Source organism: Bos mutus, chromosome 13 (genome assembly GCF_027580195.1).
Source record: "Bos mutus isolate GX-2022 chromosome 13, NWIPB_WYAK_1.1, whole genome shotgun sequence".
Taxonomy (NCBI): domain Eukaryota; kingdom Metazoa; phylum Chordata; class Mammalia; order Artiodactyla; family Bovidae; genus Bos; species Bos mutus.
Window position 1 is genome coordinate 59562391 of NC_091629.1, and position 25060 is coordinate 59587450.

At 38.2% G+C, this 25060-nt stretch overlaps 1 protein-coding gene across 8 annotated transcripts in view; it reads right to left on the reverse strand.

Moving 5' to 3' along the window:
- ODAD2 (outer dynein arm docking complex subunit 2) overlaps positions 1-25060 on the reverse strand; it is a 167181-nt gene that overhangs the window by 61009 nt on the left and 81112 nt on the right. For all 8 annotated transcript variants that reach the window (XM_070381801.1, XM_070381802.1, XM_070381806.1 and 5 more), the window contains one exon: positions 694-808. In XM_070381801.1, the coding sequence (XP_070237902.1) occupies positions 694-808 (115 nt within the window). The remainder of the gene's footprint in view (positions 1-693; positions 809-25060) is intronic.

Genomic DNA, 25060 nt, shown 5'->3' on the forward strand with positions numbered 1-25060 from the left:
GGCTGACATTTGAGGTGTTTTTTTTTTCCCTTTTTTGTTGTTATAAAAAAACAGTCCATTAACCAGTTTGTAATAAGTCTTTTCTAAATATTAGTATATATCACAATTCACTTTTTACAATTACTTCTAGTCACAAATTTTAGGAAGATAGAGGCATGTTAAATTTATTACAGGAATTAAATGCTTTCTGTAAAAATACTCGACAGAGAGAAATCTCTAGACTTTACATCTAGTCTTTATTAACAGATAAGAAAAGTGCAATTCATGACATTATGTGACTTTTTCAAGGTAACAAAGAACTTAGTGATTTTTCATGGTAGTCAATCAGGCAGTAAGTAAGATAGAGGTTATCTTGGGCTTCTGAAAGTAGCAGTAATGTAATTTTTCTTTTCACCCAAGAGGTAAGAACAGTGTACTTTCTTTCCCCTTGATGTACCTGCGGTATTTGTTTCAATCCCACCAGCCAGGTAGGACATGGTAAGCTCGGCCATCTTAGCCCAGTTTCATGTGACATCTAAAAACTGACCAGGAAAAGGTATTGCTCAAAAATTATTTTGGCATAAAAGTTCAGTATTCTTTTTCGCAGGTAAAAATCTGACCATAAAGAAGTGAAAAGCAGCTGGTGACCTGTGGTAAATCATTCACCATGGTATCAGAGATTCTAGGATGGACTGACTCGCGGTCTCTTCTTACCTTTGCATTCTGGATACAGGGACAGAGGGCCCAAGCTGCACTGGCCTTCACGTCCGGGTGAGGGTTTTTTAGCAGGGACCACAACAAACGAACTCCATCTAAGCGATCAATTATCCTATTGTGAAACAAACAATTAAAAAAAACCCAGAGGTATATACTGTAATTGGAACATGAAAATAAAATTTAAATGGCTATCCACACAGTTCTAATTATTTTTTTCTCCTTTTGACATTTTGCTTAGCTATTTTTTTTCCCAAAACTTTAACAACAGCAGGGACTTAACATGCTGTTGATTTGTCAGTTCTCTGATTTCAGTTTTACACTCGTGATGCAGAAAGCAAGCTCTATAATAATTATGATTCACATAAACTAAAAATCAAGCCATGTAATTTTTTAATTAGCTGTATACAGTCTGTTGCCTGAATGCAAAAATACTGGTTTCTTTCATATAGTAACATCTAAATACTTTCCAAGACAAATATTTACACCTCAAAACTGTGCAGTTACCTTTTTTATTTGGTCTATGTTTAATTGACTTACCGTACGGCATGACATATTTTAAACTCCTCCAGTCCTAATCTAGCACTAGGAATTAAAATCATTACGCCACACTGCCTCCTTTGTTGGGCAGCAATAACACGTAACTTGTTTTCCATGTGCTTGCTTCCCAGAGAGACTAACATTGCAGACTGTGTTATAATTACTTAAACACACTGTAATCAAAATATCTTCTTGACTAGCTGAAAAATGAATTATCATCAGAGTCATCTCCACACCATCTGTCTTCTGTTTATACATCAATCAGTCCAGGGAGCATAACCTCGCATTAAGGTCTGTTGAGTACTCACAGTTGAGAAGAAGGCCAAACAAAACTTAATATCCTTTACAAACATGGCTTTGTTCAGAAAGATACACTAAACTATGAGCAGATGGAAAAAGATAAAGAATATCAAAATTCCTTTGATTTTAAACCTCGAGTTAAATACATGTAGTACTTAGCCACAGATAGAATAAATACTCCTAGCTTAGTGCCATTCAATTTTTTTCTTGAAAATTGACTAAAAATAATACTACATTACTTAATTATCTGAGATGAGTTTGCCAGGAAAAAAAAAGTATTACTCAAAAGGTTCCAAGTTGGATATAAGTTTTCCATAACCTTAAAAAAATTGGAAGTGCAAATAGCTTATAGTAAGATATAAACTATCTCTTTAAAAGATGATCTTTAATGAGAAAAAGTACATTGAGAAAGTGTTTTAACCCCATGTTTAAATAATTTTCTAAAACTAAAGCTCTCTGTCACTATCTTGCTAAGGGAAATTAAAGTTTTTATTTCTCAATTTACACAAAGTATAAAGAAAGATGGTGAATATACTGTACTTCACAATGAAGGATTTACTTTACCAACTTAAAAAAGCTTACTGTTTTACACATGCCACTGAAAACATAATTAATGGAGATCCCTGGGTCTCTATTTTTTTTCATGTGTGATTTCCCAAAGAACAATAGTGAATGATAATCTGTCCTACTCTCTCACCAATGTAGTCAGTACTAATATTTGCATTAGGAATATTCAGCCATACAATGCAGGACATAGCTTGTCATTAGAGTGGAAGTCATTAGGATGGCACACATTTTCAGTTATAAAGAGGGATAATTCAACTTTGGATCCCTACCCCAGGCAAAAGTTCACAATTAACAATAAAAATTCACTGTTCATTCTAAAACCAGATATACTGTCCTTAACTGTCATCCCAAACCCTAGACAATTCCTCAGCTGCTTAGTTACAATGGATGAGGACTGTGACCTCATTACAGATGACTTAAAAGATAGCATGGTACACAGTAATTACCTGAGATGAGGAAAACATCAAAAAAAAAAAAAAAAACTGCAAACAGAGGAACTAACAAAGTCAAGGGCAGCAAACTTCAGAGTTTAATCTTGTTCCTCCATTTCCCTCATCCTCTGGATTGAGTCATACTGTGGATTTGCTTCACAGTAAGTCAAGCGTCTCCCCTACTTCTCTCTCTCCCTGCCAGCACCCTAACTGTAGTCTCTGTCACCTCATATAGAGATAGCTACAGCAGTAACTTGGTTTTGTGTCTCCAGTTTCTCTCTGGAGTCCATCCTAATCCATCCTATAGAAATTAATCCTGCTGAAAGAGTATTTTAGAGCTTCTGCAGTATCTCCTTGCAAGCAAGGCCCCAGAGATATTCATTCTGTCCATCACACCAGCCAACACATCCAATTACTGCTTGGTGAACAGTTCACAACTGAGAGATCACTCCCAGGGGACAGTCTCGGACGGCTTCCCACTGCCTGCATGGTATTCACACCCCAGTCTTGAACTCAGTATTTAACATTTCCAATGAGCTGGTTTATTCCTCCCAATTCCCTATATTCAGGTGTTTGCTCATAAAACTCTGTGGCCACCTTCTAAACACTAAGTGCTGAGCATACAGAAGTAACAGATACACTCAATTCTGGCTGCTCAGGGTAGTTAAATTGTATAAAGTCACAGCAAGCAGTGAATTTGTAAATACCAAAAATCATTGCTCTCTGGGGAATATGAAGTTTTGTTCCTAAGAGCCTCTGGTGAGAATACTTTCATTAACTGATCAATGTATAATCTTGTTTTATGTGTGTTTCTGTTTAAAGACACTTTTCTTAATAATACTTTTTTGATTCATTAACACTGAACCCACGAGCAATCCAGCACACACATTTTTCTCTGTAAGGCACATGGCAGTCTTCTTGTACTTTGGCATTAGGCTTAGGGGCCATTTCAAACAGGAAGATCACCAGCTCAAAGCACAAAAATGCAAAACATGTGGCACTAAATACTATGAAGATGACGCATTTACAAAAGGAGAGCGGAAACAAGAAGGCAGAGTATGGCCGTGTTCAACTCCAGCTGGAAACACATGCATGGAGTAACTGCAAAAATGCTATAAGGATTAATTAGGGGGATCACAAATACGTTTCAGCAAGATATGAATACAAGAAGAGTGAAGTGAAGTCGCTCAGTCATGTCTGACTCTTCGCGACCCCACGGACTGCAGCCTCGCAGGCTCTTCTGTCCATGGGATTTTCCAGGCAAGAGTACTGGAGTGGGTTGCCATTGTCTTCTCCAAGAATACAAGAATAAAGGCTCTGCAAATAAAAGGGATTTTCACTGTCCTTCAGGAAACTGCAGTCTAGTGAAGGTGATAAAGAGACCATTGCAATCTATTCTGGTAAATGCTATAGGACAGTGGTCCCCAACCTTTTGGCACCAGGGACTGGTTTCGTGGAAGACAATTTTTCCATGGACCAGGGGTTGAGGGGATGGTTTCAGGGTAATTCAAGCACATTACATTTATTGTGTACTTTATTTCTATTATTATTACATCAGCTCCAACTCAGATCACCAGGCATCTCAGATTCCAGAGACTGGGGACCCCTGCTAAGACAGGTGGGTGTCAGGTTCCACGTGAACACAGAGGGGAGACACTGGTTAACTCACAAGTCACAGAGATTCTCCCAGCTCTAACCTTTTCCCACACCACCTCCATCTTTCGCTGTGACAATGCATATTTTAAGGTCTACAATAAAACCTCTCCTCAAATCCTCTGGCTTCTCCCTCCTCTGAGAGCCTTTTGAGTTTTGCTGCCCTCGTTTCTGGCTCTCATCATATACTGCTTTGCAGTGTGGTCATGTGTGTATGCATCTTATCTCCCCAAGTGCCGTGTAATCTCCTTGACAGCCGGAATCTGCTACTGCACACCATGCTTAACGCACGTTCCTGAGCCAGTGAAGATTGGTTAAATGGACCTGAAACAGAAGTCTTTGCCTACTCCGCTTTCTGCTGAATCAAAAATCTCTCCCAACACAAATACACTCATTTTTAACCTCATACTTGAAAAGCATATGTTCAAATTCAAAATCTAACCAGTAAATTTTTATTTGGAGTTCCTTCTAGGTTGAAAGTGCATTTTCATAGATCTTCTTTACAATTTTATTGCTTTTTGAATATACAATGATGGGCTTATAGGCGGTGTTAATTATACCACTGTCCATTTTCAATGGACGTAGTGTAGTGTCTCCTTTCATACAGTTCTTTAACTTTACTAGTATCTTGCTCTGATTTCATTTCCAGCAATATGTTAACTCTTCCTGTTTTTATTATCAGTAGAATTTTACATTAATACTTTGATATTATAAAAACAAAACTGAATTACATGTTTCCAAAATCTTCAGGTTTATCATAGAAATCAAATTGTGGGCTGACAAAATAACAGTTCTCGAAAGATGAATACATGTTAACTGACTCTTTATAAAAAGAAAAAAACACACAGCGGCTTGTTGTGAGTCTCAGTTTCTCTTGTTATGTTAACTCTTGTCAGGATTGTTAAGAAGTCTGGCTGGCTTGCCTGCCCACCAAGGCCACATATACGAACAAACGTGGACAGTCTGCACCCACATGGCCAGTATGGCTGAAGTTGCAGAATTTCTGTCTGGCAATGCCAGTACATCTATTTTGAAACCATAATTTGGCATTGTGTCTAAAAATTTCATAATGTTTGCAAATTATGCTGATAAATACCATTGTCAGACAATGGCTCAACCTAAACGCGGTTAGCCTGAAAGAACATGATGTTCTTAAGCCACATTGTAAATTGCAACTGAAATCTATACATTTTAAAAACCATGTTGGCAATTCTGCAAAAATGGAAACATAAATGCAGGTCAGAATTAATGACTGTGAAAAAACTATGATTAGAAAAAATTTAACATTTTTATAAAAATTCTCAAAGTTTTAATGTTTCTATCTCTATGAATTCTTTTAAAGAGACTGCTGCTGCTACTGCTAAGTCGCCTCAGTCATGTCCAACTCTGTGCGACCCCATAGAGGGCAGCTCACTAGGCTCCTCTGTCCCTGGGATTCTCCAGGCAAGAATACTGGAGTGGGCTGCCATTTCCTTCTCCAATGCATGAAAGTGAAAAGTAAAGGTGCAGTCACTCAGTCGTGCCTGACTCTTAGCGACCACATGGACTGGAGCCTACCAGGCTCCTCCATCCATGGGATTTTCCAGGCAAGAGTACTGGAGTGGGGTGCCATTGCCTTCTCCGTTAAAGAGATTATAGGAGACCATATAGGCAGCTGTGTGACCCTGGAGCAGCTGTGAGGAGATAACCCACGTCCAGGAGCAAAGGAGAAGCCCCAGCAAGATGGTAGGAGGGGTGAAATTGCCTTTAGTATCAAACCCCATACCCACCAGAGACGCTCAGAGGGCTCAAAAATACCTTGTCCACACCAGGACCCAAGACCCCGCAGAGACTGAGACAGAACTGTGTTTGGTTGTCTTCTGTGGAGGTACGGGTCAGCAGTGGACTGCTGGGGGCAGGGGCTCTGGGTGCAGTAGACCTGGGTATGGCATAAGCCCTCTTAGAGGAGGTTGCCATTAACCCACCACAGAGCTGCCAGAACTTACATAGGGCTAGGGAAACAGACTCTGGGAGGACAGAAACAGAACCTTGTGTGCACCAGGACCCAGAAGAAAGGAACCGTGACCCCACATGAGACTGACCCAGACAGACTTGCCCATGAGTATTCAGGAGTCTCTCGCAGAGGCATGGGTCAGCGGGAGCCTGCTGCAGGGTTGGGGGCACTCAGTGCGGAAGTGCGTGCATGGGACCTTTTGAAGGAGGTCCGCATTATCTTCATTACCTCCACCATAGTTTGCCCTCAGGTCAAACAATAGGGAGAGAACACAGCCACGCCCATCAACAGAAAATTGGATTAAAGATTTACTCAGCATGGCCCTGCCCATTTAAATAAGACCCAGTTTCCCCCTCAGTCAGTCTCTCCCATCAGGACACTTCCATAAGCCTCTTATCCTTCTCCATCAGAGGGCAGACAGACTGAAAACCACAATCACAGAAAACTAACCAAACTGATCACATGGACCACAGCCTTGTCTAACTCAGTGAAACTATGACCATGCTGTGTAGGGCCACCCAAAACAGACAGGTCATGGTGGAGCGTTCTGACAAAATGTGGTCCACTGAAGAAGGGAATGGCAAATCACTTCAGTATTCTTGCCTTGAGAACCCCATGAACAGTATGAAAAGGCAAAAAGATAGGACACTGAAAGATGAACTCCCCAGGTCGGTAGGTGCCCAATATGCTACGGGAGATCAGTGGAGAAATAACTCCAGGAAGAATGAAGAGACAGAGCCAAAGCAAAAACAACACCCAGTTGTGGATGTGACTGGTGATGGAAGTAAAGTCCAATGCTGTAAAGAGCAATATTGCATAGGAACCTGGAATGTTAGGTCCATGAATCAAGGCAAATTGGAAGTGGTCGAACAGGAGATGGCAAGAGTGAACATTGACATTTTAGGAATCAGTGAACTAAAATGGAATGGAATGGGTGAATTTCACTCAGATGACCATTATGTCTACTACTGTGGGCAAGAATCCCTTAGAAGAAATGGAGTAGCCATCATAGTCAATGAAAGAGTCCAAAATGCAGTACTTGGATGCAATCTCAAAAATAACAGAAAGATCTCTGTTTGTTTCTAAGGTAAACCATTCAGTATCACAGTAATCCAAGTCTATGCCCCAACCAATAATGCTGAAGAAGCTGAAATTGAATGGTTCTATGACTGGAATGCAAAAGTAGGAAGTCAAGAAACACCTGGAGTAATAGGCAAATTTGGCCTTGGAATACGGAATGAAGCAGGGCAAAGACTAATAGAGTTTTGCCAAGAAAATGCACTGGTCATAACAAATACCCTCTTCCAACAACACAAGAGAAGACTCTATACATGGACATCACCAGATGGTCAACACCGAAATCAGACTGATTCTATTCTTTGCAGCCAAAGATGGAGAAGCTCTATACAGTCAGCAAAAACAAGACCAGGAGCTGACTGTGGCTCAGACCATGAACCCCTTATTGCCAAATTCAGACTGAAATTGAAGAAAGTAGGGAAAACCACTAGACCAGTCAGGTTTGACCTAAATCAAATCCCTTATGATTATACAGTGGAAGTGAGAAATAGATTTAAGGGCCTAGATCTGATAGATAGAGTGCCTGATGAACTATGGAATGAGGTTCGTGACACTGTACAGGAGACAGGGATCAAGACCATCCCCATGAAAAAGAAATGCAAAAAAGCAAAATGGCTGTCTGGGGAGGCCTTACAAATAGCTGTGAAAAGAAGAGAAGTGAAAAGCAAAGGAGAAAAGGAAAGATATAAACATCTGAATGCAGAGTTCCAAAGAATAGCAAGAAGAGATAAGAAAGCCTTCTTCAGCAATCAATGCAAAGAAATAGAGGAAAACAACAGAATGGGAAAGACTAGAGATCTCCTCAAGAAAATCAGAGATACCAAAGGAACATTTCATGCAAAGATGGGCTCGATAAAGGACAGAAATGGTATGGACCTAACAGAAGCAGAAGATATTAAGAAGAGATGGCAAGAATACACAGAAGAACTGTACAAAAAAGATCTTCACGACCCAGATAATCATGATGGTGTGATCACTGACCTAGAGCCAGACATCCTGGAATGTGAAGTCAAGTGGGCCTTAGAAAGCATCACTACGAACAAAGCTAGTGGAGGTGATAGAATTCCAGTTGAACTATTTCAAATCCTGAAAGATGATGCTGTGAAAGTGCTGCACTCAATATGCCAGCAAATTTGGAAAACTCAGCAGTGGCCACAGGACTGGAAAAGGTCAGTTTTCATTCCAATCCCAAAGAAAGGCAATTCCAAAGAATGCTCAAACTACCACACAATTGCACTCATCTCACATGCTAGTAAAGTAATGATCAAAATTCTCCAAGCCAGGCTTCAGCAATATGTGAACCGTGAACTTCCTGATGTTCAAGCTGGTTTTAGAAAAGGCAGAGGAACCAGAGATCAAATTGCCAACATCCGCTGGATCATGGAAAAAGCAAGAGAGTTCCAGAAAAACATCTATTGCTGCTTTATTGACTATGCCAAAGCCTTTGACTGTGTGGATCACAATAAACTGTGGAAAATTCTGAAAGAGATGGGAATACCAGACCACCTGATCTGCCTCTTGAGAAATTTGTATGCAGGCAGGAAGCAACAGTTAGAACTGGACATGGAACAATGGACTGGTTCCAAATAGGAAAAGGAGTACGTCAAGGCTGTATATTGTCACCCTGTTTATTTAACTTATATGCAGAGTACATCATGAGAAACGCTGGGCTGGATGAAACACAAGCTGGAATCAAGATTGCTGGGAGAAATATCAATAACCTCAGATATGCAGATGACACAACCCTTATGGCAGAAAGTGAAGAAGAACTAAACAGTCTCTTGATGAAAGTGAAAGAAGAGAGTGAAAAAGTTGTCTTAAAACTCAACATTCAGAAAACTAAGATCATGGTATCTGGTCCAATCACTTCATGGCAAATAGATGGAGAAACAATGGAAACAGAGACTTTATTTTAGGGGGGCTCCAAAATCACTGCAGATGGTGACTGAAGCCATGAAATTAAAAGACGCTTGCTCATTGGAAGAAAAGTTATGACCAACCTAGGCAGCTTATTAAAAGGCAGAGACATTACTTTGCCAACAAAGGTCTGTCTAGTCAAGGCTATTGTTTTTCCAGTAGTCATGTATGGATGTTAGAGTTGGACTATAAAGAAAGCTGATCGCCAAAGAATTGACACTTTTAAACTGTGGTGTTGGAGAAGACTCTTGAGAGTCCCTTGGACTGCAAGGAGATCCAACCAGTCCATCCTAAAGGAAATCAGTCCTGAGCATTCATTGGAAGGACTGATGCTGAAGCGGAGACTCCAATACTTTGGCCACCTGATGCAAAGAACTGACTGATTTGAAAAGACCCTGATGCTGGGAAAGACTGAAGGCAGGAGGAGAAGTGGACGATAGAGGATGAGATGCTGAATGGCATCACCGACTCCATGGACATGAATTTTAGTAAGCTCCAAGAGTTGGTGATGGACAGGGAGGCCTGGCGTGCTGCAGTCCATGGAGTCACAAAGAATTGGACACGACTGAGTAACTGAACTGAACTGATAAGAGACCAAGTACCTAGGTAGTCCTCATCATGGAGAAGAACTCATTCTCAATAAGCGTTAAGTGGAAGTTAGTCATCATTACAGTCATCAGATACTAGTGCTGTCATAGTGAACCTCTACTCAAGTGCTTTCATTAAAAAACAAAAATAGAAACAGGTAAAGTGGCTTAACTAGTGCTGTATAATGTATTTATTGTATAAGCAAATAAAACAATTTATCTTTCCTTACTTTCAAGAAAAAAAGGCAAATGGTTTAGATGGGTGCATTAAAGACAGGTGAGGGAAGGTTCACTCAGGGCAGAAATAAAATGAACCAATGCAAATGTTCATATGTGTGGTCATATTCATACAACCACCCTTCTGGATATAAAAGAATAATTTTGTAACAGTGGTCTGAGGAAACTATAAACATCCCTAAACATTTGGAGTAGTAAAATAAATTCTTTCTCAAAGTAGTTAGACATTGTAAATCATTACTGGATACATTTACATTTGTATCTGTATTTGAGGGGTTTTATGATTATGAGTTATATGACTGTAATCATATGATTATGACATGTATTATCACTACAGGGGGCTTTCCTGGTGGCTCAGATGATAAAGAGTCTGCCTGCAGTGCAGGAGACCTGGGTTCAATCCCTGGGTAAGGAAGATCTCCTGGAGAAGGGAATGCTGCCGCTGCTGCAGCAAGAGTACTACTGGAGTGGGGTGCCATTGCCTTCTCCGGGAGAAGGGAATGGCTACCCACTATTCTTGCCTGGAGAATTCCATGGACAGAGGAGTCTGGTAGGCTACCGTCCATGGGGTCACAAAGAGTCAGACACAACTGAGTGACTAACACTTTCATTTTTTCTTTATTTCATGATTATGACTAAGTGGATACTCTTCAAAAATAACAAAATAGACAAAGGAATAAATTTAAGAGTAATCAACACCTAAGTGTGTATCCTGTTTATTGAGAGAGCATAAGAACTGTGGTGTTGAAGAAGACTCTTGAGAGTCCCTTGGACTGCAAGAAGATCCAACCAGTCCATCCTAAAGGAAATCAGTCCTAAATATTCATTGGAAGGACTGATGCTGAAGCTGAAACTCCAATACTTTGGCCACCTGATGCAAAAAACTGACTCACTTGGAAAAGACCCTGATGCTGGGAAAGATTGAAGGCAGGAGGAGAAGGGGATGACAGAGGATGAGATGGTTGGATGGCATCACCGATTCAATGGACATGAGTTTAAGCTCCAGGAGTTGGTGATGGACAGGGAAGCCTGGCATGCTGCAGTCCATGGGGTCACAAAGAGTCAGACATGATTGAGTGACTGAACTGAACTGAACTGAAACTAGATAATTATAAATCATGTATTCAAATACCAGGACTACTACCTAGAATCATGATATTGGGCAAATATTTAATCTCCTGAAACTTGAATTTCCTCATCTATTAAAATCAGGTCATATTATCTTACTAATGAGATATCCAATATAATTAAAAATATATATGCAATTAATGTTAGTTTCATTTCCGAGGTTAATAAACATGCAGATAAACTCAGATTGATCTATGGCTCTATCTATATCCAGTAATTAGGCTAAGTCAAGTTTTAAAGTGAATATTTATTCAGAGTATACTATAAACTTACTAATATACACCAGAAATATAAAGTATTGAACCAAAAAATTCTGATTTTATTCAGGCATCAGCCTCACTTGAGTATATGAGCACTACGTTATCAGTAGAGATAGGAAAGATAATATAGTTGATTTGGATTTGAATTCAATTAAGTAAATTTGCATTGACATTCTATGTGATCAGTGAAATAAATGGTTCTACTTTAAACAACAAAGATTTATCATACACTATTGATTAGAATATTGCAAGAATTCCACATTTTAGTGGTGAATTTAAATCCCTATTTAAACTTCATCAGGAATGTCAGAATTATACTCATATAGACTAAGAGAAATGAAAGAGGCATTTGCAGGCTAGGAAGGTGAGCAGACAGGGAAGGAGGCAACGTGGGAGAACCAGAGGGACAAACACTGAGAAATGGAATCACTAGGTAAGGATTCTATATATTTTAAATTTAAATATGTATCAACAGACTATCTTCCATAAAAGTTATGTTAATTTGATTCCCATAAACAGATCATGAGAATACTAGTCACCATCAGCTATCTTATATTTTACCATTCGATTAAGTGCAAAAAATCTTTTTTCCTTCCTTCTCAATATGAAGAATTTCAAACACACTTAAAAGAGTTTTCTTAAAAACAGTAAAATAAGCACCAATAGACACAGCCTTCAAAATTTGATCTACTTGTGTCATCTATCAATATGAGTATTCATTTTTTTTAACTGTTTACAAGTAAGTTACAGATACAACAGCGTATAAATAAAACTTTCACGTTTCAAAAATAAGCACAATCTTTTGCACTATCATTATACTATTCTTACATTTAAGAAAGGAAAAAGTAATTCCCTGATATAATCAAATATCCAGCTCAGATTCAAATATTCCCAATTTTCAAAACTTTCTTTGGAGCTTTTAAAAAGGCAAATGAAACCTGGATTCAAATAAGGATCATACACTATGTTTTTGATATATCTATTTAGTCTCTTTTAATCTAGAATATTTTTTTATGGCACTGACTCTTTTAAAAGATGAAGACTCCTATAGAAAGTCCCACCGTCTGGGTTTGTCTGGTTGCTTCCTCAAGGTCTCATTTGACTTTCCCCTCTTAAGCTCTGTGACTTCCCTGGTGGCTCAGACAGTAAAGTGTCTGCCTGCGATACGGGAGACCCGGGTTCAACCCCTGAGTTGGGAAAATCCCCTGGAGAAGGAAATGGCAACCCACTCCAGTATTTCTGCCTGGAAAATCCCATGGACAGAGGAACTTGGTAGACTACAGTCCATGGTGTTGCAAAGAGTAGGACACAACCATATTTAACACATCTAACCTACTGAACATTAAGCTTAGCCTGTGAGCATGCATGCTCAGTTGCTCCAGTCTTGTCCAACTCTTTATGACCCTGTGGACTGTAGCCCAGCAGACAGCTCTGTCCATGGAATTTTCCAGGAAAGAATACTAGAATGGGTTGCCATTTCTTCCTCCAGGGGATCTTCCTGACCCAGGGATTGAACCCACATCTCCTGCATTGCAAGTGGATTCTTTTACCACTGAGCCACCTGGGAAGCCCTTCTACCCTGTTAGAAGGACTAAATTAAAAAAAAAAAAAAAGGAACACTAAATGTTGGCACCAATGGGAATGTAAAATTGTACAACCACATTTGTGTACTATCTGGGAGTTTTTAATAAATTTAAACTTCTACCCAATGAATCAGAAATTCTACTCCCAGAACAGGCAAAACTAACCTATAGTGAAGGAAATGAGACAGTGGCTGCTTGGGGTTAGGGTGGGGACTGACTGGTAAACAGCATGAGTGCACTTTCCTGGGTGAAGGACATGTTTTACATTTTCTTTTGGCTGGTGGTTACATGATTGTATACAATTGTTAAAATGCATCAAACAGAACAGTTAAGTATTAAAATAACCTATAATTCTGAACAAAAAAATCAGACAAAAATAAACACATACTACATGCTTCCATTTGTTCCCAAATAGAAATAAAACAGAACTATACTTTACAGGGAGGCATTCTCAAGTGTAAAATGTGTAAAACACGGCAAGATAAAAATTACCATAAAAGGTAAGAGTGGGCTCTCCCCAGCCTGCAGGGAAGTGGGCACGGGGTGGGTTGGGAGAAGGACAGGCAGCTAGGGGGTCTTGTAGGGTGACAACAATATTCTGTTTCTTGGCTTGGGGGGCAGGTAAATGAGTCTTCCCTTTTTAAAATTTACTAATGTATACACTTGCTAATGTATACACTAATGTATACATGTACTTTATGTACACAACATTTTACAAATTAAAAGCTTAAAAAATGTGTTTTAATTTCATTGTAAACACACACACATACTCTCTCATACACAGGAAATAGTACTGAACAATTAATTTATTCAGCTACTGAACTTATGCACATGTCACAACTGGATGAATAAGATATATAATGCAGATAGATAAAATCCATATAACCCTCAAATTAAACATCTTCAGAGCTTGTTTAAAATGAGAAAACTAAGACTCAGAAGATAAAATGATTCACATAATTACTTTTCATGTGGCATTTCGGTATCTCAGTTAGATTCATATACTTTTGCAGATATGTATATATTCATATTCATACACTTTTGCAGATATGTATATATTCATATACATATGCAGATGAGAAACAAATAACCAAAAAATGTAAAACAGAAGGAAAAATATTCTTAATGTCACAAACATATGAAACATATATTCTATTCTATATCTTGCATAAGCTCTAAAAGGTCACAAGGACTGGTTTTGTGGTAAATGAAATTTCTGAGCGGCCTGTTTGTATGCAAACAAGCATAGCTTTATTTTTTCTACCCTTTTTAAAAAGAACAAATAAACCCAATGTAAAAAAAAAAAAAAACTATGTAAATGCAACATAATTATGTTTAAACCACAGAAGACAGGAAATTTAGAGTTACAGATTCCATGGTAAGTTTTAATTCTATCCTTGTGTATATGTTTCATAAAAGAGTCTTTCATTACATGATCACATAACACTGGACTATGTAACAATCAGTTCAGCAAATGTTTGTTTTATAATGTGTGGAAGGAAAATATTTTATAGGATACATTGTAGGAAATTAGTATATTATTTAGCAACATTGTTACGTAAAACTTCTTAGAATCTTGGGCATTTACAGAATATTAATATAAATATTTTTCTTGATTATCTTCTAAAAAACATGAAATTTAATCCTTTTGTAGGCTCAGTAGTAAAGAAGCTGCCTGCAATGCAGGAGCCACAGGGGACAGGGGTTTGATCCCTGGGTCTGGAAGATCCCCCAGAGGAGGGCATGGCAACTCACTCTAGTATTCTTATCTGCAGAATCCCATGGACAGAGGAGCCTGGTGGGCTACAATCCATGGGGTCGCAAAAGAGTCGGACACGAATGAAGTGACTTAGCATGCATGTAGGCAGACACTTACAGTTGAAAGCTGATCTGTAGGTTTAAGGTTATTCTTAAGTAATGAAAAACTTGAGACATTAGAACTTTAGCATGTTTTGAATCATGTATGGCAGGAATTCTGTCTTAAAATTAACAGCAGAGACTGAAGTAAACCATGAGGATATATAAGTTCCTATTAAGTCCGAAAAACAGCCTTTATCATCACTGTTGGCATTTGCCAGGGCTCCTGACAACTCATGTATCTGAAATTTGACTTTTTCAAAGGGAGAAAAAAGCATTTATCCTGATTTTTCTGTAACTAAAAAGCCTCTTGATGAAGGTGAAAGAGGAGAGTGAAAAAGTTGGCTTAAAACTCAACATTCAGAAAACGAAGATCATGGCATCTGGTCCCATCACTTCATGGCAAATAGATGGGGAAACAGTGGAAACAGTGTCAGACTTTATTTTTGGGGGCTCCAAAATCACTGCAGATGGTGACTGCAGCCATGAAATTAAAAGACGCTTACTCCTTGGAAGGAAAGTTATGACCAACCTAGATAGCATATTCAAAAGCAGAGACATTATTTTGCCAACAAAGGTCCGTCTAGTCGAGGCTATGGTTTTTCCAGTGGTCATGTATGGATGTGAGAGTTGGACTGTGAAGAAAGCTGAGCACCAAAGAATTGATGCCTTTGAACTTGGTGTTGGAGAAGACTCTTGAGTCCCTTGGACTGCAAGGAGATCCAACCAGTCCATTGTAAAGATCAGCCCTGGGATTTCTTTGGAAGGAATGATGCTAAAGGTGAAACTCCAGTACTTTGGCCACCTCATGTGAAGAGTTGACTCATTGGAAAAGACTCTGATGCTGGGAGGGATTGGGGGCAGGAGGAGAAGGGAACGATGGAGGATGAGATGGCTGGATGGCATCACTGACTCAATGGATGTGAGTCTGAGTGAACTCTGGGAGTTGGTGATGGACAGGGAGGCCTGGTGTGCTGCGATTCATGGGGCCGCAAGAGTCGGACACGACTGAGCAACTGAACTGAACTGAACTGAACTGAATTCTATTTCAGGTTAACCAAATGATTAGCAATGAACTCTAAGATAAACCTGGAGATGTGGGTAAAAGTATTAGATCATAAAGGTAAAGAAAAATTTCTCAAGGCCTCCAAGCAAAAAGATCAAAAAACTCACAAAGAAAAACAAATTTGACTAATATCACAATTTTCACAAGAAAGGTATAAAGTAAGGCAACAATGAAGCAGACTTTTTTTTAATTCAAGAAAGAAAATGGAAACCAAGAATTTTATATCTAGCAAAGCTGAAATAAAGAGAAGAGCAAATATAACAGAATATGAATAATTATAAAATATTGTGAGACCAAACATCAATGAGTGTACATGGGTTTACCTCGATTATTAAAAATATGTTTAATTTGGTGTACAAAGCAAGACCCATCTATAGACTACATAAGACAGCACACCTAAAAGAAAGTGGTTCAAGAAAGACTAAAAACAAAAGGCAGGCCAAGATACTCCCAGAAATGGAAAAAATATGAGAGCAGGGGTAAAGATTCTTATATCGAAGTGGAAATATCAAGCCAAAACTCATTAAACATGACAAAGAAGAGCTCTTGAAGTATTAAAAGCTATAATTCACAATGATTAGAACATTTATGCACCAAATAATATAGAGCCTGCCTTTAAGAAGCAAAAGCTATATGAGCTGTAAGACAAGACATGTAGAAGCACGCTAATAATGCCATCACGTCCAGTATGAGACAGATCATGTGCATGAAAAATAAATAGTGAGGATAGAGGGCGGAGAAGGCAATGGCAGCCCACTCCAGTACTCTTGCCTGGAGAATCCCATAGACGGAGGAGCCTGGTGGGCTGCAGTCCATGGAGTCTAGAAGAGTCGGACACGACTGAGCGACTTCACTTTCACTTTTCACTTTCATGCACTGGACAAGGACACGGCAACCCACTCCAGTGTTCTTGCCTGGAGAATCCCAGGGACGGGGGAGCCTGGTGGGCTGCCGTCTCTGGGGTCGCACAGAGTCGGACACGACTGACTCGACTTAGCAGCAGCAGCAGCAAGGATAGAGGGCTTATGTAACATAATGAAACAGATCTTAAGAATATACATCAGATTCTACCCTCTGTTGTGTATTCTTAAGATCTGTTTCATTATGTACCCTCTGTTGACCTCTGGTGGCTCAGGCGGTAAAGAATCTGCCTGCAATGTGGGAGGCCCAGGTTTGATCCCTGGATCAGGAAGATCCCCTGGAGAAGGAAATGGCAACCCACTCCAGTATTCTTGCCTGGAGAATTCCGTGGACAAAGGAGCCTGGCAAGCTACAGCCCATGAGGTCCCAGAGAGTCGGACATGACTGAGCAACTAAACCTTCATTTCACTTCTAGCCTCTGTTGAAAGGGAATATATCTTCACCCAAAGCACCTATAGATGTTTTGTAAAAATTCATCTTATAGTAAGTCATAAAGGAAACACCAGTATGTTCCATAAAAAGTAGAAATAAAACACTCTGAGTAAACTGCAACATAATAAGGAATAAGAAATAGCTAAAATAAGCAAAAAATAAAAAGCTTCCCTTTTGTGGAATTAAAAAAAAAACCATTAAGCAACACATGGTCTAAAGGGAAAATACAAACTGAATTTAAAGAATTTCTTAAAAATAATGACAATGAAATCACTACATATCAGAATCTACAAGGGACATTTAAAGACGTGTCAAAGAAAAGTTCATAGCACAAACTACTTTTATTATTATAAAACGAGGGAAGTCCCTGGCAGTCCAGTGGTTAGGAGTCCACATTTCCACCACAGGTGGCCTGGGTTCAATCTCTGGTCAGGGAATTACAATTCCACAAACTACACAGCACAGCCAAAAAAAATAAAATAAAATATCTTCTAAGCTCAAAAAATTAGAAAAATAGTTACAAAATAAATTCTAAAAAGACAACATAAAGATAAAAGAAATTTATGAGGTAGAGAATAAAAGCACAGTATATCTAATTAATAAAATTTTTTTCAGAAAAAATCAAAATAGGGGAACTATACTAGATAATTTGATTAGGGAAAAACAGAAGAAAGCTCACACACACAAACATAAATAGACAAGTGGGAAATAACCATTGAAAAAAGACAAAGTTTAAAAATCATAAGACATTGCTTTTCAGATCACTGTTTAAATAAATTTGATAATGTAAATGAAATTGATCATTTTATGAGGAAATGCAGATTGCCAAAACTGACCGCATTCGAGTAAAAAGCATAAATGGATCAGATTTCATAGAAGAACTAGAGGAAACCAATAAAGAACTAATAAAACACATACAGATTGGGCCCACATGACTGTACAGTATACTTCTACCAAACCTTTATCCCATTGTTCAGTAAATTATCCCAGAGCATTGAAATAAAAGAAAACTTCGTAATTTCTTTTTAAAGCAGGTATAATACTGATATCTAAATTTGATAAAGATAGTCTTTTTAAAAAAGGAAGGAAGGAAAAGAAACAAACTACAGACCAAAATTAACTTGATATCATTATGGAAATACTAAGATTAGCCAACAGAATCCTATACCACATTAAGAAATCAGCACATCATGACCAAGTGAAACTTATTCCCAGAATGCAAGGTTGGTACAGTGTTTGGAAACCCATGAGTATTATTCATGATGTTGATAGATTTAAAGGGAAAATCATACTGGAGCAAATGGAGCATAATCTCCATAAATGCTTAAAAAGATATCTGACAAAATTTAATACCTATTTCTTTTTTTTTTCTGTGAAAAGTCTTTTCAATGCCTATATGTGACTTAAAAACCACTCTTCAAAAATAAAAATTAAGAGGTTTTGAAAAATATGATAAAATGTATATACCTTAGTCCTCAAGACATTATTTCACCTAATAAAATAGCACTAAAGGCATGTCCCGGAGAAGGCGATGGCACCCCACTCCAGTACTCTTGCCTGGAGAATCCCACAGACAGAGGAGCCAGGTGGGCTGCAGTCCATGGGGTCTCGAAGAGTCGGACACGACTGAGCGACTTCACTTTCACTTTTCACTTTCATGCACTGGAGAAGGAAATGGCCACCCACTCCAGTGTTCTCGCCTGGAGAATCCCAGGGACGGGGAAGCCTGGTGGGCTGCCGTCTATGGGGTCACACAGAGTCGGACATGACTGAAGTGACTTAGCAAGGCTAGCAAAGGCATGTCCACTAAAACCAGTAATCTCCATTACTAGTCAGCATCGTGGTAGGAAATCAGCTAATGAAATCAAACAAGAAATCAATCTAAAGAATAAGAATTTATAAAGAAGACATAAAACTTCCTCAGGAATATCCTAGGGAAGAATTCAGCAAATTTCAAAAATCAAGCCATGGAGAAGGAAATGGTAACCCACTCCAGTATTCTTGCCTGGAGAATCCCATGGACAGAGAAGCCTGGCGGGCTACAGTCCACAGGGTCACAAAGAGTTGGACACGACTGAGCGACTTCACTTACTTACTTAGCAAGTATATTAATCTTTGTGGGTTATTTGGTCTTTGTCACAACTACTCAGCTCTTCCATTTGTAACATAAAAGTCACCAAAGATAATATATAAATGGATGGGTGTGAATATGTTCCAATAAAACTTTATTTACAAAAACAGGATTTGGTCCCTGTACTATAGTAAGTCAACAACTGTGCTAGAGAATCAATAATAAAGCGAACTTGATAAGAGAATTCTGTTAGGTAGCAGCATATAGAATTAATACCCAAAATTCAATAGTTCTCATAGAGACAACCAATTGAAGAACATAATGACAGTGAAAAAAAATTATACCACCAATAAGGAAGATTAAATACTTGGGAATGAACTGAACAAAAAAGGACAAAATCCACATACCACACTCTTCAAATTCTAAAACATTAGACTTGAACAAATAAAATGTGTCTATAATTTCACCATGGTGTGTAGGATGTTAAGGGCATGTGGGAACTCTCTATTCCATGCATTCTATATTCTTGCGACTTTTCTGTAAGTCTAGTGTTATTTCAAAATAAAAGTTTAGTTGGTGGGAATGTAAATTTGTGCAGCCACTATGGAGAACAGTATGAAAGTTCCCTTAAAAACTAACAACTGAGCTATCATATGATCCTGCAATCCCACTCCTGGGCATACACTGAGACAAAACTATAATTCAACAAAATACATGCACTCCAATGTTCATTGCAGTAATATTCACAATAGCCAAGACAGAGAAGCAACCTAAACATCCTTTGACAGAGGAGAGGATAAGGAAGATGTGGTACATATACACAATGGACTATTACTCAGCAATAAAAAGAACAAAATAATGTCATTTGCAGCAACATGGATGGACCTAGAGATTATGATACTAATTAAAGTAAGTCAGGCAGAGAAAGACAAATATTCTATGTTATTACTCACATGTGGAATCTAAAAAAGAATGATACAAATGAACTTATCTTTACAAAACAGAAACAAACTCACAGACATGAAAACAATGTCATGGTTACCAAAGGGAAAAGGTGGGAGGGATAAATTAGGAATTGGGAGTAACATATACACACTACTACATATAAAATAGATAAACAACAAGGAACTACTGTATAGCACAGGGATCTATACTCAATATTTTGTAATAACCTATATGGGAAAAGAATCTGAAAAAGAATATATATTTTATGTATATGTATATATATATATATATACACAAATCACTGAAACTAACACAACATAGTAAATCGACTATAATTCAATAATTTTTTTAATTTTCTAAAGGTAAGTAAAGAGCCTGAGGTATGGAAAAGAAATTTTAGATGTTTAAGTTTTTAGCTTCAATACTTTTTAGTCATTTGAAATTTTATAGTACTTTATGAGAAAGTTACATTCCCCAAAACATAAGCGTTAACAGTTTTTTGCAACGTTGGTGTGATTTTTATATACTTGAAGGACAAATTACCTCCAGATGAATTCTGTACATATCAAATGGGCACTAACAAGTCAACAAAAAAAGAAAATCCAGCATGAATAAATCTACTTTTTCATGAACCTAATACATCAGGATACCGGCTGTTCATGTCAGGTCCTCAGGAAGGGCATAATTAATATGAAACTATTTATACTGAGTCTTTAAGTAGTCTGATGTACTGAGAAAAGTCCGTAGAGTTTTCTGAAATCACTGGTGTCTTATAAAACAATTTTGGTTCAGTAGCTAAACTGTTATTTTTAACATGTTTTGTATTCTTACTGAAAAATAGATATAGGAAGAGAATTGTGCATTCTATCACAGAGCTAATAAAACTCTGCTATGTGTATAGATGTTCACCCTAATATGCCACACCTAAGTTTTTGGCCACAGCCACAGCCACCTCAAAAACAACATAAAACTGCTAATCATTAAAACAAGTTCCTAGCCTATGAATTATTTAAAGCTTACACAAGAGAGAGGAATTTGTCATTTCCTTACCATTTAACTTGAAGCTTGAAGACTCAATAAATCCTACAAATCTAGCAATAATAGCCACGTCTGAAATATGACACCACATGTAACGCTGTTGATCCTTACCAAACTTAAAACACTGTTTTCTAAAACTGACTTTGTGTGTTTCTAAAAATATCTGTAAGAAAACCATATCCACAAGTACAAGTGTGTTCATCAACCTCCTTGCTGCACAAGAAAGAACAGTTTAGTCCTTATCTTATGAGACTCTCAGAGAATTTGACACTTTTGACCACATTTCCCCTTAAAGGCTCTCTTCCCTTTATTTTTTTCAGTACCTTGTTCTTCTGGCTTCCCTCACAGCTGGGGCTGTTCCTTTGCTCTTTCTTTACAGGCACCTCTTCTCTGGTCCACTCATTCTCCTTAGAAGATAGGATTCTGTTTTTGTCTTCTTTTCCCTTTTCTTTCTCTTCCTCACAACCTCACATATATTCATCACTTGTTGCCAAATGTTCATAATACTACATGCCCAACCCACATCCTATCCTAAGTTTTACACATGAATGAATATCCAGTTGACTAGTTATCATCACCACAAAACCTCAATGTGTACTGAATGTAACTGAATTCATCATTCATTTTGTGTACTTATAAATGTTCGCTGAGTGCCTATCCTGAGCCTGGGACTGGGTTAGACAATGAATGTACCATGATGAATAAACTGGCTTTGTTTCTGCCCTAGTGAAGTTCATTCTGCCTTCACCATTCCTCCAGCTACATCCCCTATATCAGTAAGTGGTACAAACATCCATCTCATCTATTCATAGTTATTCAAGTCAGAAACCGCAGGGTAAAGATTCTTATATCAAGTGGAAATATCAAGCCAAAACTCATTAAACATGACAAAGAAGAGCTCTTGAAGTATTAAAAGCTATAATTCACAATGATTAGAACATTTATGCACCAAATAATATAGAGCCTGCCTTTAAGAAGCAAAAGCTATATGAGCTGTAAGACAAGACATGTAGAAGCACGCTAATAATGCCATCACGTCAGTATGAGACAGATCATGTGCATGAAAAATAAATAGTGAGGATAGAGGCGGAGAAGGCAATGGCAGCCCACTCCAGTACTCTTGCCTGGAGAATCCCATAGACGGAGGAGCCTGGTGGGCTGCAGTCCATGGAGTCTAGAAGAGTCGGACACGACTGAGCGACTTCACTTTCACTTTTCACTTTCATGCACTGGACAAGGACACGGCAACCCACTCCAGTGTTCTTGCCTGGAGAATCCCAGGACGGGGGGAGCCTGGTGGGCTGCCGTCTCTGGGGTCGCACAGAGTCGGACACGACTGACTCGACTTAGCAGCAGCAGCAGCAAGGATAGAGGGCTTATGTAACATAATGAAACAGATCTTAAGAATATACATCAGATTCTACCCTCTGTTGTGTATTCTTAAGATCTGTTTCATTATGTACCCTCTGTTGACCTCTGGTGGCTCAGGCGGTAAAGAATCTGCCTGCAATGTGGGAGGCCCAGGTTTGATCCCTGGATCAGGAAGATCCCCTGGAGAAGGAAATGGCAACCCACTCCAGTATTCTTGCCTGGAGAATTCCGTGGACAAAGGAGCCTGGCAAGCTACAGCCCATGAGGTCCCAGAGAGTCAGACATGACTGAGCAACTAAACCTTCACTTCACTTCTAGCCTCTGTTGAAAGGGAATATATCTTCACCCAAAGCACCTATAGATGTTTTGTAAAAATTCATCTTATAGTAAGTCATAAAGGAAACACCAGTATGTTCCATAAAAAGTAGAAATAAAACACTCTGAGTAAACTGCAACATAATAAGGAATAAGAAATAGCTAAAATAAGCAAAAAATAAAAAGCTTCCCTTTTGTGGAATTAAAAAAAAAAAACCATTAAGCAACACATGGTCTAAAGGGAAAATACAAACTGAATTTAAAGAATTTCTTAAAAATAATGACAATGAAATCACTACATATCAGAATCTACAAGGGACATTTAAAGCGTGTCAAAGAAAAGTTCATAGCACAAACTACTTTTATTATTATAAAACGAGGAAGTCCCTGGCAGTCCAGTGGTTAGAGTCCACATTTCCACCACAGGTGGCCTGGGTTCAATCTCTGGTCAGGGAATTACAATTCCACAAACTACACAGCACAGCAAAAAAAAAAATAAAATAAAATATCTTCTAAGCTCAAAAAATTAGAAAAATAGTTACAAAATAAATTCTAAAAAGACAACATAAAGATAAAAGAAATTTATGAGGTAGAGAATAAAAGCACAGTATATCTAATTAATAAAATTTTTTTTCAGAAAAAATCAAAATAGGGAACTATACTAGATAATTTGATTAGGAAAAACAGAAGAAAGCTCACACACACAAACATAAATAGACAAGTGGAAATAACCATTGAAAAAGACAAAGTTTAAAAATCATAAGACATTGCTTTTCAGATCACTGTTTAAATAAATTTGATAATGTAAAATGAAATTGATCATTTTATGAGGAAATGCAGATTGCCAAAACTGACCGCATTCGAGTAAAAGCATAAATGGATCAGATTTCATAGAAGAACTAGAGGAAACCAATAAAGAACTAATAAAACACATACAGATTAGGCCCACATGACTGTACAGTATACTTCTACCAAACCTTTATCCCATTGTTCAGTAAATTATCCCAGAGCATTGAAATAAAAGAAAACTTCGTAATTTCTTTTTAAAGCAGGTATAATACTGATATCTAAATTTGATAAAGATAGTCTTTTTAAAAAAGGAAGGAAGGAAAAGAAACAAACTACAGACCAAAATTAACTTGATATCATTATGGAAATACTAAGATTAGCAAACAGAATCCTATACCACATTAAGAAATCAGCACATCATGACCAAGTGAAACTTATTCCCAGAATGCAAGGTTGGTACAGTGTTTGGAAACCCATGAGTATTATTCATGATGTTGATAGATTTAAAGGGAAAATCATACTGGAGCAAATGGAGCATAATCTCCATAAATGCTTAAAAAGATATCTGACAAAATTTAATACCTATTTCTTTTTTTTTTCTGTGAAAAGTCTTTTCAATGCCTATATGTGACTTAAAAACCACTCTTCAAAAATAAAAATTAAGAGGTTTTGAAAAATATGATAAAATGTATATACCTTAGTCCTCAAGACATTATTTCACCTAATAAAATAGCACTAAAGGCATGTCCCGGAGAAGGCGATGGCACCCACTCCAGTACTCTTGCCTGGAGAATCCCACAGACAGAGGAGCCAGGTGGGCTGCAGTCCATGGGGTCTCAAGAGTCAGACACGACTGAGCGACTTCACTTTCACTTTTCACTTTCATGCACTGGAGAAGGAAATGGCCACCCACCCAGTGTTCTCGCCTGGAGAATCCCAGGACGGGAAGCCTGGTGGGCTGCCGTCTATGGGTCACACAGAGTCGGACATGACTGAAGTGACTTAGCAAGGCTAGCAAAGGCATGTCCACTAAAACCAGTAATCTCCATTACTAGTCAGCATCGTGGTAGGAAATCAGCTAATGAAATCAAACAAGAAATCAATCTAAAGAATAAGAATTTATAAAGAAGACATAAAACTTCCTCAGGAATATCCTAGGAAGAATTCAGCAAATTTCAAAAATCAAGCCATGGAGAAGGAAATGGTAACCCACTCCAGTATTCTTGCCTGAGAATCCCATGGACAGAGAAGCCTGGCGGGCTACAGTCCACAGGGTCACAAAGAGTTGG